We start from the raw sequence: 20505 nt of genomic DNA, 5'->3' as shown, positions 1-20505 counted from the left end.
GCCCCAGCTGCAGCCGGAACGTGTCCGGACTCTGGACTCCGGCAAGCTATCGAAATCACAGCAGCGATGACAGTGGCAGGAAGATCTAACGCTTCGATGGGCAACACGTGCAAAGTCAAACAATGCGACTAGAAGCATTTATTGTTACAGCGAACAAACTTGAGAAACTATAAAGCCAACTTAGAGCATCTTCGCCCAGGGCCCTGGATTTATTTATGTTGAAGTGTTGTGCCCCAGTTCGGTGTCAGTTGCAGACATGCTACGGATACCGGCTCCGTCCTGTCCTGTTCTGTCCTTCATAAATATGAAGTCCACCTACACCACCTACACACAGAGGAGGCTTCAGCATCGGATCTGGAAGGGGACGAAACAATAATGCTCGTAGAGCCAGCGAAAGAATAGACAGGCAGATAAGAGCCAGAAAGCCAGCTAAAAAGTTTCATAGCCAAATGAAGATTGGCATAGAGATATGCACGTGATTGGAATGGAATGCCGAAAATTATATCGAACTCCTGTGGCGTACACAATCTTTGCTCAAAACAATATATGTCATCCACACACACACACACCGACAGGGGGATTCACACACACACATGCATACATACTCATACATCCGGAAGTAGCTGGGCCAGAACAACCGAAAGACAGGCAGGGGCACAAGTTCTCGTGGCGAATAAATGGCCAAAGAATTGAGTGAGCCCCAGTGAGCAGCAGCGAGCGGCACTGGTAGCGGAAAATAAAATGCACATTAGCCAGGCCAGAGGCGCTCAACTGCCAGAAGCAGCAGCAGCGGCAGCAGCGGGAGAAACAGTGCCGGACATGGCTAAGAGGAAGGAAATTGTTACGTCGACCGAGGTGGAAAAGCAGCCCAAGCAGGAGAGGCAAGACCAAAAGCCAAAGTGAATGCGGGTGTTGTGAAAGAAAAGCGCAAATCGAAATAAATAAATAAAATCAAATGTGTTGTGCACAAGAAATGTTCCAGTCCCTGGTCCCTGGTCCCGGCCTCGACCCGGTTAGGTAAATGGCAAGGGCAGCTCCTGGGGAGCTCTGAAATAACATCTTATGAGCGTCTGGACACACATACATACATACATACATGTATACGCAGCGTACGTAACGGAAACGGAAACAGAGCGATAAACTTTTGTTAGTGTAGCCCACGCCAATCCACACTAAGGGACCGACCGCGAGAGAGTAAAAGTGCGAAAGTGCGAGCACGGGAGAGCTCTGCAGCTGCCACAGAAAGACAAAAGCAACGCGCGTCCAAAAGGAGGTACGGTGTAAATGGTCGGCCAATCCTCGCGTTGTCTTGCTCAGTGCAGGTCTTGCTGCCCAAACACACACCCAAACAACAACAAAAAAAGAAGGAGCAACGAAACTCAATTCAGATTCAACAGATTGCCTGTAGTGTCCTGTAGTGGACTGTACTCTCTATGAGGACACTCTGCCTTGTGCAATTTAAAGTCGACGGCGACCCTGATTAAGCGGTCGCTGCTGTAATGCAATTTGCTTTAATTTCCTTGGAGCAAACGAAGACTGATTGGGCGCCAGTGTGCGTTCCGCTCTGTGTGTGTTTCGGACAGTAAATCCAATAAAGAATCAATGGCTAACAAGCAAAAAACAAACCGAAATAAGTTTTGGTGGCCTTGGTGGAAAATCTTAATTTTCCACAACACACAAGACGTGACACATGGCGCTAACCAGAGCACTCGCACCAGCACCAGCAACCTGGCAACATGGCAAACTCTGCACAACTTTTTAGAGGCTACTGAGTGGGTGTGTGTGTGTGTGTGTGTGCGTGAGTGGGTCATTTGATGGCCGTTTGTCTACATGGTTTTTATTTATTGTTGATTCTGTAGCCTTAAAACCAATTTCGTCTGTATTTTCGTCACACGCCACCTGGCAAATAAATATCCCAGTTGTAGGTAGTTCCTTCCTTTGAGGAGGCCAAAAGTGAATTCTCGGTCTCGGATAGCCAATATTTATTTTGCGGTTAAGGTGCCGCCGCACCACTCCGACATAAGCAGGCAAGTCCAAAAAGGTATATTTTCTGGTAATTAAAATGACATTGGAGACCAATCAGTACATCAGTAAGCGAGACCAAATTGCAGCATAACCAAAGCAATAGAAATTCTTCAATGCACAGCAAGAAGCTGGGATCAACCAATGATAGGAATTTGCGAAAACATAAAAAAATGTCAGAAGTATGATTTTATTTTATTAATTTATCCGCTCTGTAGTCGAGTACAGGTGCATGTCCTGTACGAAGGACCTGCCAGACACGTCCTAAATACACTTTTGTCGTTTGATTTATAGTTGGACCGAAACTTTTGCCAGCCCTCAAAAAGTATTTTGCTGGTGTTGCGATCCCTTTCTCTGTGTCCATGTAAATGTCCCAGTGATTTTTTTAAACAAACGTCCAGTTTTCGTTGTGTGTGGGTGTGTGTGTGTGTCGCAATTTGGCTTCGCTCCGTGTTTCGTTTGCATTCGTGTGCTTGTCTCTACAGCTGTCAGGTCCAATCTTGAACCAAACGGAACCTGAACCCGGATCGCACTTCTTCTAGTGTTTGCCCCTCTTTGTGTCCTTGTGGGTGTGTTTGTGTGTGTTCCCTGTATGTGTGCCTGTCGTCGTCCACTTGTCATGTCACTCTGCATCATTGTCGGTCCAGACAATGGCAAGCCCGACCAATCTGCTCTCCTCCCTAACAACCAGGCAGCATCCCATTCCCCTTCCCATCTATATCCCGTCGCAAGCACTCGAGGGGAAAGCTACTTTTCACCCACTGCATTTCATTTACATTTCAATGTCGGTGTAGAAGAGAAGGACGAACCTTTTCTGTAGCCTTTTACAGGACAGGACGGACACCGCTGACAATCGTAATTTACCGTTACAAATCAATGGCCTAGTTATGGATCTAACGAGTCCCCGACGCGTCGGTGGGTGGGAGTTGCGTTGATGCGTCGTTCGCCCTGAAGCTGAAGTGGCGCCCGATTTGAAAGATACATTACTGAAATATACTGAAATATTTTACGAACCATTTATGTTAATTTTGTTGTTCGTTTTCCTCCACTCGCAGGCCACAGTTTAGCCATAAAATAGGCTGACGAAAGAGAGGCAAATTATAAAAGAAACGATAGTTTTTTGGGACCGAAGCTTTACATATCCTTACAGTGCGTCACTCATTCAAGAACAAATATACTTTTATTTTGACCGGTCTCTTTCACAGATTTCTAGAACCATCAGGCAGATATTACCCATCCGATCGAAACTAAGCGAATGGGGTTCACAGAAGAAAATCTACATGATTATATTCTATCGAAAATATATCCATGTAGCTCTGGCTTCTTTGCTCTATTAGGGTATGGCCACAAATACCACAATAAGTGGCATAGCGAGGAGCATATTTAAATGGCACGACTTGTATATTTATGCGCGATTTTTTCTACATTGACCGGGAATCGTTTAGCTATCTGAACAGACTCATATAAGCATGCACGAGTACGAGTGCGAGTATCCTTGGGTTTGTACGTGATGTGGCAAAGTTTTTCGGGTTCAGAAAGCGAGCAATAACTGGGGAGTTGTGAGGTGGAAGGTGGGAAGTGGCATGTGGCATGTGCGCGTTGTGGGTGGTGCGTGTGTGCTAACATTTTGACAGGCAGGACTTAAAGTTGTCAGAGCACTCTCTAGCCATTCTCTGACAGCCCGGCTGGGTGCTGCATGGAGGATTCTGGATGCTGGATTCTGTTGGCTATTGTGCTTATTAACATATTGTTTGTTATTTTCCTTCATGTCGCGCCATTGACAATTCATTTGTGTTATCACACGCACACACACGAAAAGGGCTTAGTGACACAACAAAATCCCGGGGAAACTGACAGAATTGTTGAGGGAAGTATTTGCACAGATTTCTGATGCTGATAGCAAGTGACAGCCAACAACAACGTAAAGCCAGCAATGAATACAACAACGAATCGAAGTTTTAAAAAGGCCGCACTTCCCATAGACCTTTTCTCCATCTGGACAGATACAGAGATGGAGATCATTTTCTGGCTCCAAACACCTGGAATATACGAGTAATCCATTTAATTTAACTTAAGTAATTTAAGCAATTTTGAGAATTCAAAAATATTATAAAGCAGGGTCTATCCCCTTGTTCAATCACTCATTTAGAATAGAGGCAGATTTCAGGAACCTCACCACATAGTGTGCCGACTGCACTTGCTCGAGCGGCACTAGCTGCCAAGTAATCCCTCAGCATGTAGTCTGGTGTCTTCCAATCAGAGCCAACACACTATTGTTTCCCGTGGTAAATGCAGTAATTATATGAACAGAGTTTTATCTCCGCTTGGCTATTCCTTTGTGCTCGTTTCCGTAGGGCTGCCTAAGAGTCTTCTAATCGCAAAGTATAACCCATATTGTGGTGTAAGCTACCTCAGATTTCTGCAAGATAGAATCCAGCAGCTGCTCTTACTACCCCACAGCTCACCCACGCACACATATGCAGCTGCACCTACCATGCTTGAGCCCAAATTGCCAGCCACTTAGACACAGAGCCTTACTGCAAAGACGTTTCCTCCAATGGCATTAGCTCTTTACTCGCTGCTACCCTACCTACCCCCTTGGTCCGCTGCGGCACTCATGTGGCAGCTCATTATTATTAGCATAATTACAGGCGCATTAGCGTAGCGGGCTTCAGGTGCATGGCAATTTACCTGCTCGTTTATGACACGGCCTAAAAGTGTGCCACATGCTGAGATGCAAGCGCTGCCCTTTAAAGTCGTCCTTAAAGCGGACCTTGGCTTTATGCAAATGGCATTCCCTTTTCTTGCTCCTTCTCGCTCGTTCTCTTTGCCATATACTCGTACTGTTCATTAACATGACATTAATTAGTTTTTCATTTCACTTTACTTTGCAGCTTTCGCTTGATGTTCACGCAACAGACGCGTCACGACTTGCCGCATTAGACGGCAACCCGACAGCAGGACCTTTTCTGCTCTCTGGCCCGCGAAGGAGAGCCAAACAATTTTTATATAAGTCCGAAGCTAAAATAAAAATAAACGCCCTGAACAGGGAGTCAAGAGACGCGCACAGGCGAAGGATCAGCAGAAGGACGACAATGCGTTTCGCGCGCATTTTACCGCTGCTTTGGCTCTGGGCCTGGACCTGCCTGGGGCCGGCCACAGCCTATCCAAACACGCAGCAACAGCACCAGAAGCAGCAACAGCCGCTGGTCACCTATTCGACCACCTCAACCACATCATCCAGCCAAAGCAATGGTCGGGCTTCTGGACCACTCCTTCAACCCGCCTTTGTGTATGACGCGGCCATGCCCCAGCAGGACGAGAAGGAAGTGACATCCTCAACATCCTACTCCCAGCCGGAGACGGAGGCATCGCCATCAAAGAAAGTCATCGGTTCCAGGTGAGTACACACACTGGTTTTGGTTGGCATTCGCGATTTGAGCTCCTATTGCGTCAGGGACAATGGTCAGTAGATGGATGGATGGATGGGGGGAATGGAGAATATAAGGAATATTTTCATTTGCCTCTTTGTTTTCCACGCCCACTTGTACTTGGCCATTGTTGCGCCCGTTTCCACCCGTAGTTACTGTTGTTAGGGAAAATCTTTTGTTTGCACAGCTTTTTGCCATTTTTGCCACTAATTGAAATAGAATTTTCCTTCTTTTCTGTTGTTGCTTCCACTTCCACTGAGGCAGAGGCTGAGGTTTAGGTTGGGGCTGCTGCGATTGAGAGTCGTGGGTCGGTCGTGGGCTCTGGTCAGTGCGGGCACATGCCTTAGTATTTTTAATTAATTTCCTCGCCAGCCACAAAGCGTGCAAAACGTTGCATACTTCGCGGCCTCGCGCTCATGAAAGAAGCTGCGAAAGAGATAGACAAATTGGGAGATTGAGAGAGAGGAAGAAAAAGTGTGAGACTAAGAGATTCGGTTGCACAGCTAATTGAGTGCTTAAATTAAATCATTGCTAATCAATTGAGTTTCGGAGAGTAATGCTTTTGATGCTACCAGGTTATGGCGCAGAATTTATATTTCCTAATCCTTTTGCGCTAAAGAAATTACCCAAAAAATGTAAAGTCAAATAATGTAAGCGAAAAATAACAATTTACATTTTTTCCAGCGTTTTTTCATGGTCCCCTTTAAGATTTTTCCGCCGCAGTTTCCGAGGCCTCCTGCGCCAGCTACTGGCGCTGGGCCTCCCACCCTTCCATGTGCCGAAAGTGACTGCGAGTTGTTGTCACTGTCTATCATTCATCATTGTGAATCATTTACTTGCATTCATTTGATTATTTCTGTTTTCTGCAAACTCCAATTAAATGGTTTTAATAATTACAACAATTTACTTGCCAGATATTTTTCGAGCTCTGCTCCACAAATACGAGTAATGCAGTCATTTTACATATCGATAAGGCATGCACTTAATGCTTTCTTCAGATTGCATTCAGTTGCAAAGTTTATTCAAATAATTGAATTAGTCATATTAAGCCATAAGTCTAAAAGACACTAATATCAGTTTCAATTTGGAATTTGGAATCATCTTGCGGTGGAAGTGCTGAAAATTTCGCTCGCTGTCCTGGCTCTAATCCCATCCCAAACACATTTCTACACTTGGCTTTTGCATGAAGTGATTTCTTTGCATAGCCCTGATGACTCGGACGACCTCTGCAACCTCTGCACACACACAAATGTACCTACATCCATGGCTGGCTGACGCACACTTGCATAGTGCATAGAATATACAGACACGCGGGATGGGGATGGGGATATTTATGTGGATGTATGTACATAGCATTATGGAAGCAGGCAGCTGTATATGACTAAGCATGCTCCGACTCACGTGCTTAAATGTTAATGATGTGCTCATGCCGCACGCGGAATTACTTTCATTCTGCACACTCGCAAATGGAGACTCTTGTGCGGGCTAAACTTTCAGCAGATGCAGATGCAGATCCGTTCTGGTGCTGCATGCTGGAATGGAAATGGTGGAAACCGTCGACAGCGTGACTCTCAGCAGCAATTGCACAGTCTTCCATTTTCCATTAAAATGCCAGCGGCTGCGCCGAAAAGTTTGCAGCATGACTGGCATCGATGGCGAGCCAAAGGACACTTGTCTGCTGTATATACATATAACAGTAGTCCTACCGCTGTGATTGACGATTTATCAGAAACTAGGTGGAAGGAGGAATTTGCAATGGAGGCAAATGGAGTAGAATAGAGTAGACTTGCCATTAATCATCATTTGACGCCACTAACATATGTTTCCTCCCTCTCCCTCTCCCTCCTTCTGTTAGTGTGGCCTCATCGGTTGGAGCAGTGGTGCTGGATGGCAACGAACCGCAATTCACCGACGCCCTGGGCCACAAGGTGCCCAAGCCGCAGCCCTCGCTGCAGGTGGCCAGTCCCATAGATCTGCTCAATCCGGACCGCTATGAGTTCTATACGTTCGACGAGCACGGCGAGCTGGTGAAGCGTCTGATGACCATGCAGGAAATACAGAGCATTGTGGCCAACGGTGACGGGGAGGGTCCCTCCATCATACACACAGCTCCGCCGCTGTCCGAGCCCAATCCCGAGAAGAATGTCCAGGACATTGTGGACAGCGTGCAGAGTGTGCTGAACAAGGAGGTGGCCTCCAGCTCCGCCAAGAACAGTTCCGGCGAGCTGCTGCTGCCCCTGCTGGACACCCCTGATGTGTCCTCCTCCTGGTCGCTCATCCTGCCGGCCATTTTCGGCAACACGGGCGATGACCTCTTCCTGCAGCAGAAGCCGCAGCAGATTGTGATGACGCCTGAGTCGGAGCTTGTAGAGGCCTCCACCCAGGCGGCGCCATCACCATCCCCCTCGCGGGCCACCAAGAAGCCGAAACCCGCCAAGCGGAAGCCGGGCAACAAGCGCAAGCCCCCCAGCACCAGCACCAGCACCACCGAAGTGACGCCGCAGGTGGTGCAAGAGGAGCTGGACCCCATGGAGTCCGTGTACACGGGCATGCAGCAGTACCAGCACGTGGCCGCCAACATGCAGGACTTCGATCTGCTCCACATGCAGCCCATCTACCAGAAGCTGCCCAGCACCACTGCCAAGCCGGAGACCACCACCCGCCGAGTGTTCTATAACAATCAGGAGATCATCCACACGCCCACCTCGTCAAGCAGCGCCCCCTCAACCACCGAGAAGACAGTCCTTAACCACACACTGGCCAAGAAGCCACCAAACGTGCACAGGAAGCCTTCGCAGCCACCACATAGGGTGAAGAAGCCAACTAATGGGGCTGCAGCGGAGATAGGAATTGGCACCACTTCCCAGCCAAGCGGCGGCAAGCAAAAGGTGAAGAAGAAGACAACAACAACGACAACAACAACAACGACAACAACTACAACGACAACCCCACCACCTGTGCCCTCAACTGAGGCAGCGACGAGCCAGCCTGAGGCAGAAGTCAGCGCTGCAACAACCACAGTCCGCACACCTGCTGCAACCACGCCTAAGAAGAAGAAACGCAAGCCCACACGTACGCCAGGCACAGGCACGGGTGCAGCCAGCAGCAGCAAGCCATCGAAGCCCAAACGCAAGCCAACCACTAAGCCCAAGCCAGGGCAAATACAGGCGGGAGAAACAAGTGCACCACAGCAGGGGGTCACCCAGAAACCAACAAGGCCCCAGCGTCCAAAAAAGAAGCCCAAGCCTACGCCCACACCTACGCCTACGCCCATCACGACCACTACGACGACGAAACCAACCACTCCAGTGCCACAAACAACAGTCACATCAGCCGCAGAGGCAGAGCCAGGTCCCACACAACCGCCAGTTGTGATCTCAACCAGTACCATGGCCAATACTCCAGAGCCAGAGCCACAGACGGAGCCCTCGACGACAACAACAACAACGACAGCAGCAACAACAAAGACAACGACAACGACAACCAGACCGCCCGTGGTAAACAACCAGAAGCCGCATGGAAAGCCAGTAAGCTCCACCAAGAGGCCACCAAATCTGCACCACAATCGCATCCACAGCAAGCCGGTACACACGACTCTGGCCACTGTGACGGAAGCAACCAAGTCCGAAAGTTATGGACTGGTCAACATAATTGCAACTCAAGCCACAACCATACCAACCCACCACCCACCAGTGTATCCTGTGCCAAGCTACAATACAGATGCTGCTCAAAATTTGTCCACTCTGTTCGCGCTTGGCGATCATTCCCCCCTGAAGAAGACGCCTTTGCCTTCGTTAGCGCAGCTGCAGCAACAATTGCACCAAAGCTCGCCATCACCAGCTCCACAATTGTCTCCAGACCAGATGCTCTCGATGGATCAGATTGTGCAGTCCCTGACACAAGACCTCTCCGCCGCAGACAAGTCGGATGGTGATGATCTCGATGGAGCGGGCAGCGTGCCAGCTCTGGTCCCAGTTAAATATGAGAGTGCCGAGACCCAGGAACAGATGCAGACGTTGGCCAACAAGAAGAAGGTAACAGTGACCAGTAGTACAACAACGTCAACAACCTCAACAACAACAACGACTCCCAGAACGACGACTACTGTCGGTACGACGAGAAAGCCACTCATCGCTCACTATGGAGGAAGCACTTTGGCCACCATGCTTTCAGAAGAGGATAGCAGCGAGGTGAAGCAATCCACAGAGTCAGCAACGGGAGATAAGACGATAACGACACTCAGCAGTCTGGAGGATGAGCCGGAAGAGGAGACTCCCGTGGTACTGATCACGGCCAGACCGCAGTACTTCACTGTGACCCCGCAACCAGTTCCCCTTAGGCCGTTTGTTCAGACAGAGAAGGCAACCGAGGAGGAGGAGGAGCCAGAGACCACGGAGTTGCCTGGAGAGACGCAGTTCCTGGTGACCACGCCCATGGCTAGTCTGGACGAGATCGAAGCGACCACCGACAAGCCCGTAGTCGAGTCCGAATCCGAGTCCGATCATGTGGTGAAGTTTGAGCCGCTCTATGCGGATGTGCCGGAGGCAATTGTCACCGAGCTCAGCGAGCCAAGCTCCACGAATGGATACAACCAGCAGACAGATGGGGCAGGGGAGGAGCAGGAAGTACCCACCACAGAGCAGGCACTGCGTCTGCCTGTCTCGGAAAGCAGCACTGCCGCCGACATCGATGCGGACAGCACCGAGGTAACGCCCATGATAGCCGACCTGGTGCAGCAACTCAATCTGGAGATGCTGAGGCCAACGGACCAGATATCCATGGCAAACTTCCAGACACAGGCTGCGACGGTGGCCTCCACCCTGGTGGATGGCAGCAACACCCTCGTCTCGGATGTGTTTATGAACTCCAATGAGACCAAGGACGAGCTTGATTTCCTCATGTCCGATGTTATACAGCAGATAACCCAAGGGGATCAGTACAAGCCGCCAGCCAAGGTCCAGCCCGAGGATGACTCGCATCGGCAGACCAACTATGCCCAGCTGAACACATCTTTCCTGCTGCAGCCGAAGCCAAAGCCACAGAGGCCCGGGGAACCACAGAGGCCCGAGGAACCACAGAAGCTCGAGAAGCCACAGAGCCCCGGCGTGCTAAACAAAGTGGAATCGGAGACGTCAACGGAGAAGCAGCAACAGGAGAGCACAACCCTCAAACAGGAAGCCACTTACCCGAGCGACGCCTTTCCAGCAAGCCCCGTCCACGTGGAGACGAGCACGCACCGGATCCCCATCCTGTCGCTGTCCCAAATTTATGCACAGCAACAGCAGGACGAGGATGATGAGCAGCAACTGTTTACCAACGAACGACTGGACCTGCAGAGCCCGCAAGCGAAGCCAACTCAAGTGCCGGCCAAGCAGGAAGCCATTCCGATTCCCATCACCATCTCCAATCCCATTGTAGAGGAGCCCGCAGGAGACACTACAGAGACTACAGAGGCTGCCTACACTACGAGTGCCGCTGATGCCATCACTGAGCGTCTGCAGTCAGATGCGTTGAGCCAGGAGACCACGGCCAGCGAAGAGTCAACGACCAACACCAACACCAACATTGTCGAGAGCTACACGGAGCGCAGCGAAAGTGAAGAGCAAATGCCCGAGATGTTGACAAATGGTTACAACGAGCAAATTCTGATGGAGACCAGCTCAAGCTCCAGCTCCAGCACAGGTCCGTTCGGCGAAGGAATGGAATCCATCTTTACCACGGAAAAGACTGCAGCGGAAGAACCAACAACGGACGCCACCACCAGCAGCAGCAGCCACTCCGTCACGGAAGCAGCCCTGTCAGAGGAGCAGACAACGGCGACAAATGTTTACCTGGATACAGAGGATGCAGAGGAGCAAACATCAACGTCGGAGCAGCAGCTACAGACAGAGGAGGAAGAACAAACAGCAGATCTGGCAGCCAGTGCGGAGGACAGTGCCACCAACGCGGCCCAACTCCTGCCCCAATATTCCGCACAGCCAGTGGATGACCAAGGCCAATCAGAACAGCAGCAAGAGGAGAAGGTGGTGGTGGTCACAGAAATTCCCGGAGATACGTCCGTGGTGTCATCCGAATCGGACATGTCGCTCAGCTCCGAGCAAGTCACGGAAAAAATCGAATTGAGCACGGTGAAGTCTCAGCAGCTGGACGACGAGTCAATGGAGGAAATATCTGATGAGCTGACAGCTACCATTTCAGAAGAGCAGGACCAGGAGCAGGAGGCAGAGGGCTCACCAGAGTCAGCGACAGAGACAGATGCGGTGACAAGTGCACAGAAATTGCAGCTTGACGACGAGGATCCATATGTGAAACTGGGCGAGACGACGGCCAGTGTGGTGAGGCCGCTGCCCCAGCAGGACAAAAGCTCCATAGAAGCAGGCCCAGAGGAAGACTCCTACAAGGTGAGTCTACCCTTGGCCAGCTACGGCAATCACCCAGGGGACCAGCCAGATGAGGAGGATGAGGATGATCAGGCAGGCTATCAGAGCTCCACGATAGCGTCCACCACGACCAACGCTCCCACAACAATCAGCACGACGAAGCGCTTAAATACCTTGAAGCCGGTTTCTTACTTCGTCCAGCCCTCGCACCTGACAGGCTATAACCAACTAGACAACCAGCCTCCAAAGGGTCTGCCCTACAATGCCAACAATGGAGGCCAGCAATTGCAGTCCTCCCAGTCTCAGTCCCAGTTGCAGCAACGACCGATGCAGAGACCCGCCTCACTGACTAATCTGATGGCAAGTTCCACACAAGCCACCAGGCCGCCAGTGAAGCTGGAGCCGAGTCCGGAATCCTCGCAAGGTCTGGAGGCATCCACGGCGCACATGGACGAGGACCTGCACTCCTTCGCGAGGCTCTGCAACGAGCTGGCCTTTAGCTACTGGAAGGCCATCACCTCGGAGAAGATAAGCTCGGCCAGGAGTCTGGTCATCTCGCCATTCGCCCTGACCTCCATGCTGTCGATGGTGTTCCTGGGAGCACGCGGCAGCACCTCTGGGGAAATGAACGAGATCCTCAAGCTGGACGACATGGTGACCTTCAACCCGCATCTGGTCTTCAAGAACATAACGTCTTCGGTGGAGCAGGCGATAGACAGCGACATAGCCACGGCCGCCTTTGTGCGGGAAATCTTCAGCGACCGCGCCAACGGCAAGATCCTGCCCTTCTTCAAGGAGAAGACACAGCAGCTGTACGCGGGCCACGTGGAGGAGGTCAACTTCCATGTGGTTAACGACATTGTGAGACGGCGCACCAACCTGCTCGTCAAGCGGCACACCATGGGCAAGGTGCTGGAGTACCTGCGGACAAACAGCGTGTGGGTCAATGGCCCTCTGGCCACCATTTCGGCTAATCTATTCCAGACAGACTGCTCCCACGGATCCACGAGCGAGCGGGATGGGGAGATGTTCTTCCAGGTGCATCCCACTGTGCGCCAGCGCCGCTTGGTGCCCATCCCAGCCGTGCTCTATCGGTCCGGCTTCACCGCTGGCTACGAGCCAAAGCTGGACGCCACCATCGTGGCATTCGGGCGCATCCAGGACACAGTGAGTACCATCTACGTGATGCCCGGCCACCAGAGCTCCATATCGCCTATGGACAATCTGGACAGACTCGAACGCAACCTAGTAGACATGGCCTTTGGGGAGGCCCAGGCCTGGAGCAGGCTGCTCACCTCGCTCATGGATCGCCCTGGAATGGAGGTGCAGCTGCCGCGCTTCTCGCACCGCTCTTTTGTGAATGCCTCGCTGGGGCTGCAGAAGATGGGTCTCAAGGGTCTGTTCAAGTCGGACTTTGCCGATCTGCGGGGACTGACTGGGGCCGGGAACAAGGACATATTCCTGTCCGACATGATACAGATCAACACATTCAGCACCTGCGGCGAGGAGAAGATCTCCGAGCACCACCACGTGGAGATGTATCCGGCTCCACCGCTGCGCAAGCGAAACAAAGATGTGGAGAGCAGCGATGACGACGCCTACGACTCCTCGGAGGCTGTGGTCGACTTTGGCTCACTGGTACAGGAGTCGGCCCTGGGACGCGGCTTCTACGACGATCTGCTGGACCCGAAGTATCTGGAGCTGCCGTTGCCGCTGCGTCCGCGCCAAGCGCGTGTTCCGGACGCGCCCCGGCTCCGCTTCGACAAGCCTTTCCTCTACTTCGTCCGCCACAACCCCACGGGCATGATTCTCTTCATGGGACGCTTCAACCCGCGCCTCCTGCCATGAGTGCACGCGCCCTAAAGTAAGCCAAAATAGCGACTATCAAGCAGTTTTCTTGTTGAATTCGGGAAAGTGAGTTAGTGAATTTACTATATACATATTTTACTCGTAGCTGCCTACTGAAATGCCAACAATTAGGCTAACTTAATCATTAATGAATGCCCTTTGCTGTGCCTTAATCCCGTGTCGTCCCAGATGCGCCCTAGGATCCTACCCGATACGAGATTGATGCGCAGCAAACGATTATGTTTGCCATCCGGTCCCCCCAGATTAACAACAATATTAATCAGAAATGTTTCTCAACTGTTTTAAAAGCATTCTGCACCAATTCATTTACAATTGCTGGGGTTCGAGTTTGGAATTTTCTTTATGCATCCCGTGCATATTCTCTTTATTTATATTCAAAAAATACACTTTTTATCCCGGCAAAGTACGCAGACAACGAATGCAAAGTGCAAAATGCAAATGCAATGGCAATCATGGAATGCGTCAATGTTTTGGCAACTGAACAAATGTAATTTAGTAAAATAAACCGTACCAATACGTAAACTAAAAGTTATGTATGCTATTATCTAAGCCTAAACGAAAAACTTTAAATAAATAAATATAAATATTACCAAACAATTCTCGTCATGGTAGAGGCATTTGATTAAATCGAGGAAAGTTAGATGCAATCGAAGAGACAAATATTTAAGTGTGTTCAGAACCATAAATCATCCATTTCTGCATTTACTGAATGTCCAAGTATCATCGTCAAATTAGGAACATTTTCTAGATACGAGTATTACCCCTTTTGAATAGCTCATAATAGAAGGAAAACTAGGGGAAAATGCAGTCTGAATTGACGAAACACGATAATTGCCATTTAAGGCATGCATTTTCATATCCACCAATGACAAGCCTAGGGGATTCTGCTGGAAAGTGCACAACACACTACTGATGGCCCACACAAAAGCGGTCTAAAATCAAAGCAGGCAGACAGAAAAACAGTGTGTACTCTCACATATTTTAATTAATATTTAACAAGAATATATGTATGTAAGAGAGGCTTATAATAAAATCGGTCCGTTTCCCTTTTGTTCGTGTTGGATTCTGCTTTTACGTGTACATATGTACATACTTATGTGTACCTATGAGGAGCCACTGCGAACAACTTTGACAGAGTTTGGCTCCTGTTTGGAAATTGTTTTCCCTTGGATTCTGCATACCCTTCCAGAAGGCTTTATGACTCTCCACAAATATGTCCTGGTTTGATATTGGTCCCTGATTGCAGCGAGGGTATCTAAGGATTCATCTTGAAACCATTCGTCGTTCCTCTCTTGTTAGATTTTTTACAGATGTTGCTGCTGTGTTTGGTGGGAGTCGGACCGGGTGCGGCAGTAGATGTCGACGTGGAAGGCTGCTCTCTTGCCTGCTCTCCCAGAGCTTTTGTTCGTGTTGCTCTTGTTCTGTCGAGTTTTATGCGGTTTTTGCAGCTCACACGTGCCAGCGCACGTACCAACACATGTACACAAATGTGTATGCGAGTAAATATGCATGTTGCATGTGGCAGGTTGGGATGCATGAACAAAAAATCTCTGAAACAAGAAGCATACTTTTAGGCGGGCCCAGCGAAACTCCCAACAATTGCCAGCCAGCCAACTGTGAAGAATGAAAAGGGCAGAAAAACCATCAAAACGAACCAACAACTAACGACTGCTTAGTGTCACCCCTGAGGATGCGAGGATCCAACCGGCCGTCAGCGGTGTCAATGTTTTCAAATAGACCATACACACGTGTGTGGCCAGATTATCCAGCTCTACAGTCTACAGTCTGTGCCGTGCAATAGCAGGATAGCAGGGCCTATGCGATGAATGGAAAACGCAAAAAAGCACGGGCTCCACACACACTTTATTATGCCACTAATTTGTCATGCGAACTGGGAGTCGCAGCGCTTCTGCACCGCACAACACTCAAGTGCAACTTATTTCGTACTTTTGGCGGCAGTTGTGCGGCTTCCGCGCACCATTTCCGGAAAAGAAACATCTCTCATTGTGCCCAGCGGTTGTTGTTATGATGATTGTTATTATGATTGCATATTGTATAATAAGAAAAGTATTCCTTCATCTCTCCCTTTTGCGCTGCAGTACTCGGCTGGACAATGTTGCGACAGCTGTTGGTCTGCCTGCCTCGCTCCCTCCCTCCACTGGCCGTAGGGTAGCTTATTGTAATTGTTGTTCAACGAACTTTTCCCTTTCCTTTCCCTTTCTTTACTTTAATTTCCTTTTCCCTTAACATTTTGCGTGTTTTGCGTTGTCCAAGGGTGCTGTTTCGGCATCGGATATGCGCAGTCGGATAGGATGCCCTGCTCCTTTTGTTTTTCTTAATGCATTGTAAGGAGTGTGGAGCTGTCTTCGTTGGCACCTGCCGAAATTACGTAAGTGCCACTCGAAAAGGGAAACAGCAACAAGGAGACAGTGACAAAAGAGCCGGGCACCCCGTCCGAACCCTTTCAAGTATACTGCTTTGCTTTTGTTGCCCTCCTATTGTTGGCAATGTCCTTATTATATTTGCATTGTACTGTTGCCGTATTTTTCTTCCTTGTGCTGCCGTTTTAATTATATGACAACCATTTCCCGGATGTCTGTCAACATACCGTACCGTACCGTACATGTAAATAGTTTTGGTTAGTTTGGTGGCACATCTAATGATGTTTTTTTTGCGCGCCGTGGGCGAAAATAAAACTAATTTCAATATGCGCACAACTCTCCACACGCGCTGCAGGAAGGAGAAAATTGTTGCACGCCTAATGAACCAGCAACTGCGTACCACAGTCGGACAACTCTTCGCTACAAAAAAGATACTAATTAATTTACATTAGCAAATTGCAAACGTGTAGCAAACATTTTTTATTAGCACATACACCGCTTCGCCATGACAACCCACGGCTGCCAACCCACGTGGCGCAAAGCGCACAAATTTATCTAATTGGAAGCTAGGGATAATGAGATTAATTCATTACAAAGGAATTAAAGTTCGTAATGGTAACTTGGCAACCTGTTTAAAAGAGCACTCAAGAATCTTTTGCAAACTTCCAAGTTATAGAATGGAAAATAATTTAGGGAAAGTCTTCTTTAGCCATTGAAGCGTTTACTAAAATTCTTCTGTAATACAGCCCAACAACAATCCCGTTTATGCAGTCAGATCGGGTATCAGGAATTTGCATTTTCTATTTAATTTTCCAGAGCTCGAATGCATCCCCCACAAATCCTTCGGCTCGGCACAGAGGAGCACAGCACAGCACAATTTCCAAGCCAAGCATTTGTCCAGACAACTGGGGAACGATAATTCGAAGAAGAGAAAATGGCAGCAGGAACAACAGCAGCAGCAGCAGCAGTAGCAGTGTCAGAGCCAGAGTCAGTGCCAGCAATGAGGAAAGCGAACGCAACACTCCAAGGATTAATTTGAGCGCGGAAAGTGAAAACGCAGCTTCAGTTTTCCCCGCAGCAGAGCAGAGCAGCGGCAGAGACATGAAATTTATGTTATATACTTGTAGAATTATGTGTTTGCGGGCCTGGGGAGCAGTGAAATTGGGGCAGCCGTAGAATCAGCGACGCAGACAAAATCAGAGAAGCAGTCAAGCATTGGCTCTGAACTAGATACGGCGCAATGCAGACTCCCTGAGATTTTAGCATGAAATCATTAGCAGGCAGCTGCGTCTGGCTAACGTGTGATATATGTATGTATATTGGATCTGACCAGACCAGACTAGACAGGACAAGCCAGCAAACATGCATCGTGTGTGTCCATGCAGCTCCCACTCACTCGTGCAAACAGGGAGCTCCCTTTGTCCCAGCTTCTATGCAAACGGCTTTAAGCAGGCCGCTCGACATGGGGCCAGTATCCATATTCAGGATCCAGGGCTCATCCTGGAGTCTGTGTCCACATCCCCGCCTACGGCTGCGGGCCTGTAACAACAGAAACAAGGACAAGGACATGCACGAGCCACACACCCAAAAGTGGTTTCTAAACTAGTTTTTGTTAGCTGCGCTGCGATGCTCAGTCATTCGATGGTCAGTCTCCATCCACGGCAATCCCATCTTCGTTATACCCTATCCAGTTACTTGCGCAACTTTCCTGCTCAAAGGGATGAAACATTCTTGATTACAAATAATACATTAGCCGCACTGCGTGATTTCTGAAGACTTTGCATTAGGTGTGAGTTGACAAGACTAGCTAACAATGAATCTGGCTAATTGAAATCCGTTTTTCCTACCCAATATATGCCGCTGTGGGAAAAATAAATTTATAAATGTTCTGCTACATCCGGTGGATGCTTATGCTGATCCAAGCGAGGGTATGCGTGGGTATGGGAATGGCCTCTTCCTGTGGGTATCTGGATGGATCTTGCATGTTCTGCCCCGCACCACAAACTCTGATTTAATTTTTCGAAAATTGTAAAATTGTAAAATGTTCCTTTTTCTGTTACGTTCTGCTCTGCTCCGCTCCGTGCCGTCCCGTGCTGCTCTCCTGTGTTCTGCATTCAAAATTAGTCGCTTGTAGTCGCTGCGGTTGTCGCCTTTGTTATTTCTGTAATCGTTGTTATTATTGCTGTTGCTGTGCTGATACTGCTATTCTTGTTTGAGGACCCACCGTTCTAGTTTTTCAACTATTTGGCAGCCTGTTTTGTAATTAAATTTATCATTGGAAGCCGACTGTTCGCCACAATGCCATTTGAGCATGATATGTGCGGTATGCGAATCAATTAGTCGATTCTTGCCGTTTTCCTCCCAAAACATTTCTACAAAAATGTGGAAAACTTTCCAAAAATTATAGGCTAATAGAAATCACAATGAATTCAATGTCTCCGCATGTAATGTCAATTAATCAGAGAGGCTAAGCTAGTTAATTCGAGCCTACATACATATATGTACATACGTACATATATATATTTTTCACATTGTTCAGCACATTGTTCAGTACAAAAACAAAAAATGACAAGAAACTAATTTTATTTTTGGCGTTAGTAATTCTTGTTTATAAATCCCATTAACTAAAAGGCAATGAAACATTGCAATTGGCAAACAACCCGAAACACCATACTGTTTTCTAATTAGAGATGTATAAGTTCTTTTCACTTTTGCTTCCGCTTGACCACTTTGTTTGTGTGCCCATTACATAATATCTTTTGGCATTTATGTTCACTGGGAGTGCATTTAACGCTGATACTTTTTGCACTGGGGTTAAAATTTATTGCGCTAAATTGCAGCGATAAAACTAACACGAATCTAATCACAAACACACACACAAAGAGAGGGAGCAAAAGGGAATGGCCAACAGGGAAGAACAATAACACATCAAAACAAGTAATGGAACGGCAGTCAAGCCAGACATCCCGACTTTGAGATACTTAAAACAAAAAAGAATTTAGTTGGCGAACTGCAAGGTGTTTTTGCCAAATGATATATCTAGTCAGATTATAATATATGTACATAGGCATAGGAATTGGTACCACTTTACCTTAATAATTCTGACAACTTATAAATGAACATGAATACAGTATACACCTCCCTTTTCCAGTACTGGGTGTATTAAACTAGCGTGCATGTTTGATTCAAATTAATGTGGACTTTCATGAGTATTACGGTACATACGAATGAGCTGCCGAGCCGTGGAAAACTGCACTGTTTTCATGGCAAATAAGCTTTCATAAATAATGAAAAGCGGCAAATCGATTGGGCCTAAAACACTGCAGGAACAACCAGAAGCAACGAGGCGTTCAAAAATTAGTAGCCCAGGATTACCGGCAATTATTTTCATTGTGTGCATTGGACGCCATTACTCGTACTTTGATTGCATTGTTTGCTTAATGTGGTGTGTACCCACCAGACCTGGTCATGGAGCGGGCCTACGGGACTGCTCCTCCCCGACTGCCTGGACAACGCATGATTGCATTTGAAATGAAAGGCTTATTTATATTTATAAGCCCATCATCGTCATCATCATCCAGCTGGGTGGCAGGTAGAATGGATTTGCAGGGGATTGGCAAGGGAATAGCGATTATGAAGTTGGCTGGATCCAAAAGTCTATAGACGCTGGAGCACCGAAAATCATACATTTCATGATTTGAAGTTGATTATTACACCAGAGGCAAATTGGAAATAGAGTGACCTCCAAAATTCGTAATTTCGCGAATAGGTTTTAAGCAAATGCCAACGAGTAGAAAATTAATAATACATAATGGTAAATATTGGAATATTTCTGTCCTTTCGATGGGATGCCAAGCAGCACAAGTAACCTTTAGTACTTTTCTTTTAAGCATGCCTAAAGAATAGTGGGTAGCAACGGGTTTCCATGCTTAATTGCAATTTAAATTGCCAGTATAATTCAACACTCGTTTGGGAAGCATTCGGAAAATATCCGATCCAGGAGCTGATAGGGAAAGTAGGGGGTGGGAGAAAGCTTAGAATGCTTAAAAATAGAATACGAGAGGGAAAACTAATTTGTGGCAACTGTGCAAAAGGGGAAAAACTTTCCGCAGGCGACTTTGACATGTGCCCGAAATACGTTTTGGCTAAGTCCTTTAGCCTCAAGCCAGGCGGTCGCCTGTTATCTGCCATCAGGACACACACACGCGGGACTGGGCGCAAAGGATTACCACTCCTACGTGCAGTCAATGGCACAACTAAAGCAGATTAAAAAAGTTTCAGATTTAAACCGAGCGGCGTATTAATTTATTTAAGACCCCTAAATTATATCCTTTGATGTAAAGCACACACATTCCTTTGCCCTGGCTTCGGCCGAGCTTTTCCCCGCTCTCAGAGAGTATTTTTTATATTTCTGTTAGGATG

General features: G+C 48.2%; 1 protein-coding gene across 1 annotated transcript in view; it reads left to right on the top strand.

Annotated features, from left to right (window-relative positions):
- LOC117890967 (mucin-17) overlaps positions 1-14065 on the top strand; it is a 32067-nt gene extending 18002 nt beyond the window's left edge. The window contains exons 3-4 of the mRNA XM_034796106.1: positions 4917-5422; positions 7309-14065. Coding sequence (XP_034651997.1) covers positions 5118-5422; positions 7309-13681 — 6678 coding nt within the window. The 5' untranslated portion in view covers positions 4917-5117 and the 3' untranslated portion in view covers positions 13682-14065. The remainder of the gene's footprint in view (positions 1-4916; positions 5423-7308) is intronic.
- Positions 14066-20505: the final 6440 nt, after the last annotated feature.

This window comes from Drosophila subobscura, chromosome E, assembly GCF_008121235.1.
Source record: "Drosophila subobscura isolate 14011-0131.10 chromosome E, UCBerk_Dsub_1.0, whole genome shotgun sequence".
Taxonomy (NCBI): Eukaryota; Metazoa; Arthropoda; class Insecta; order Diptera; family Drosophilidae; genus Drosophila; species Drosophila subobscura.
This window is presented reverse-complemented; position numbering and strand designations above follow the sequence as displayed.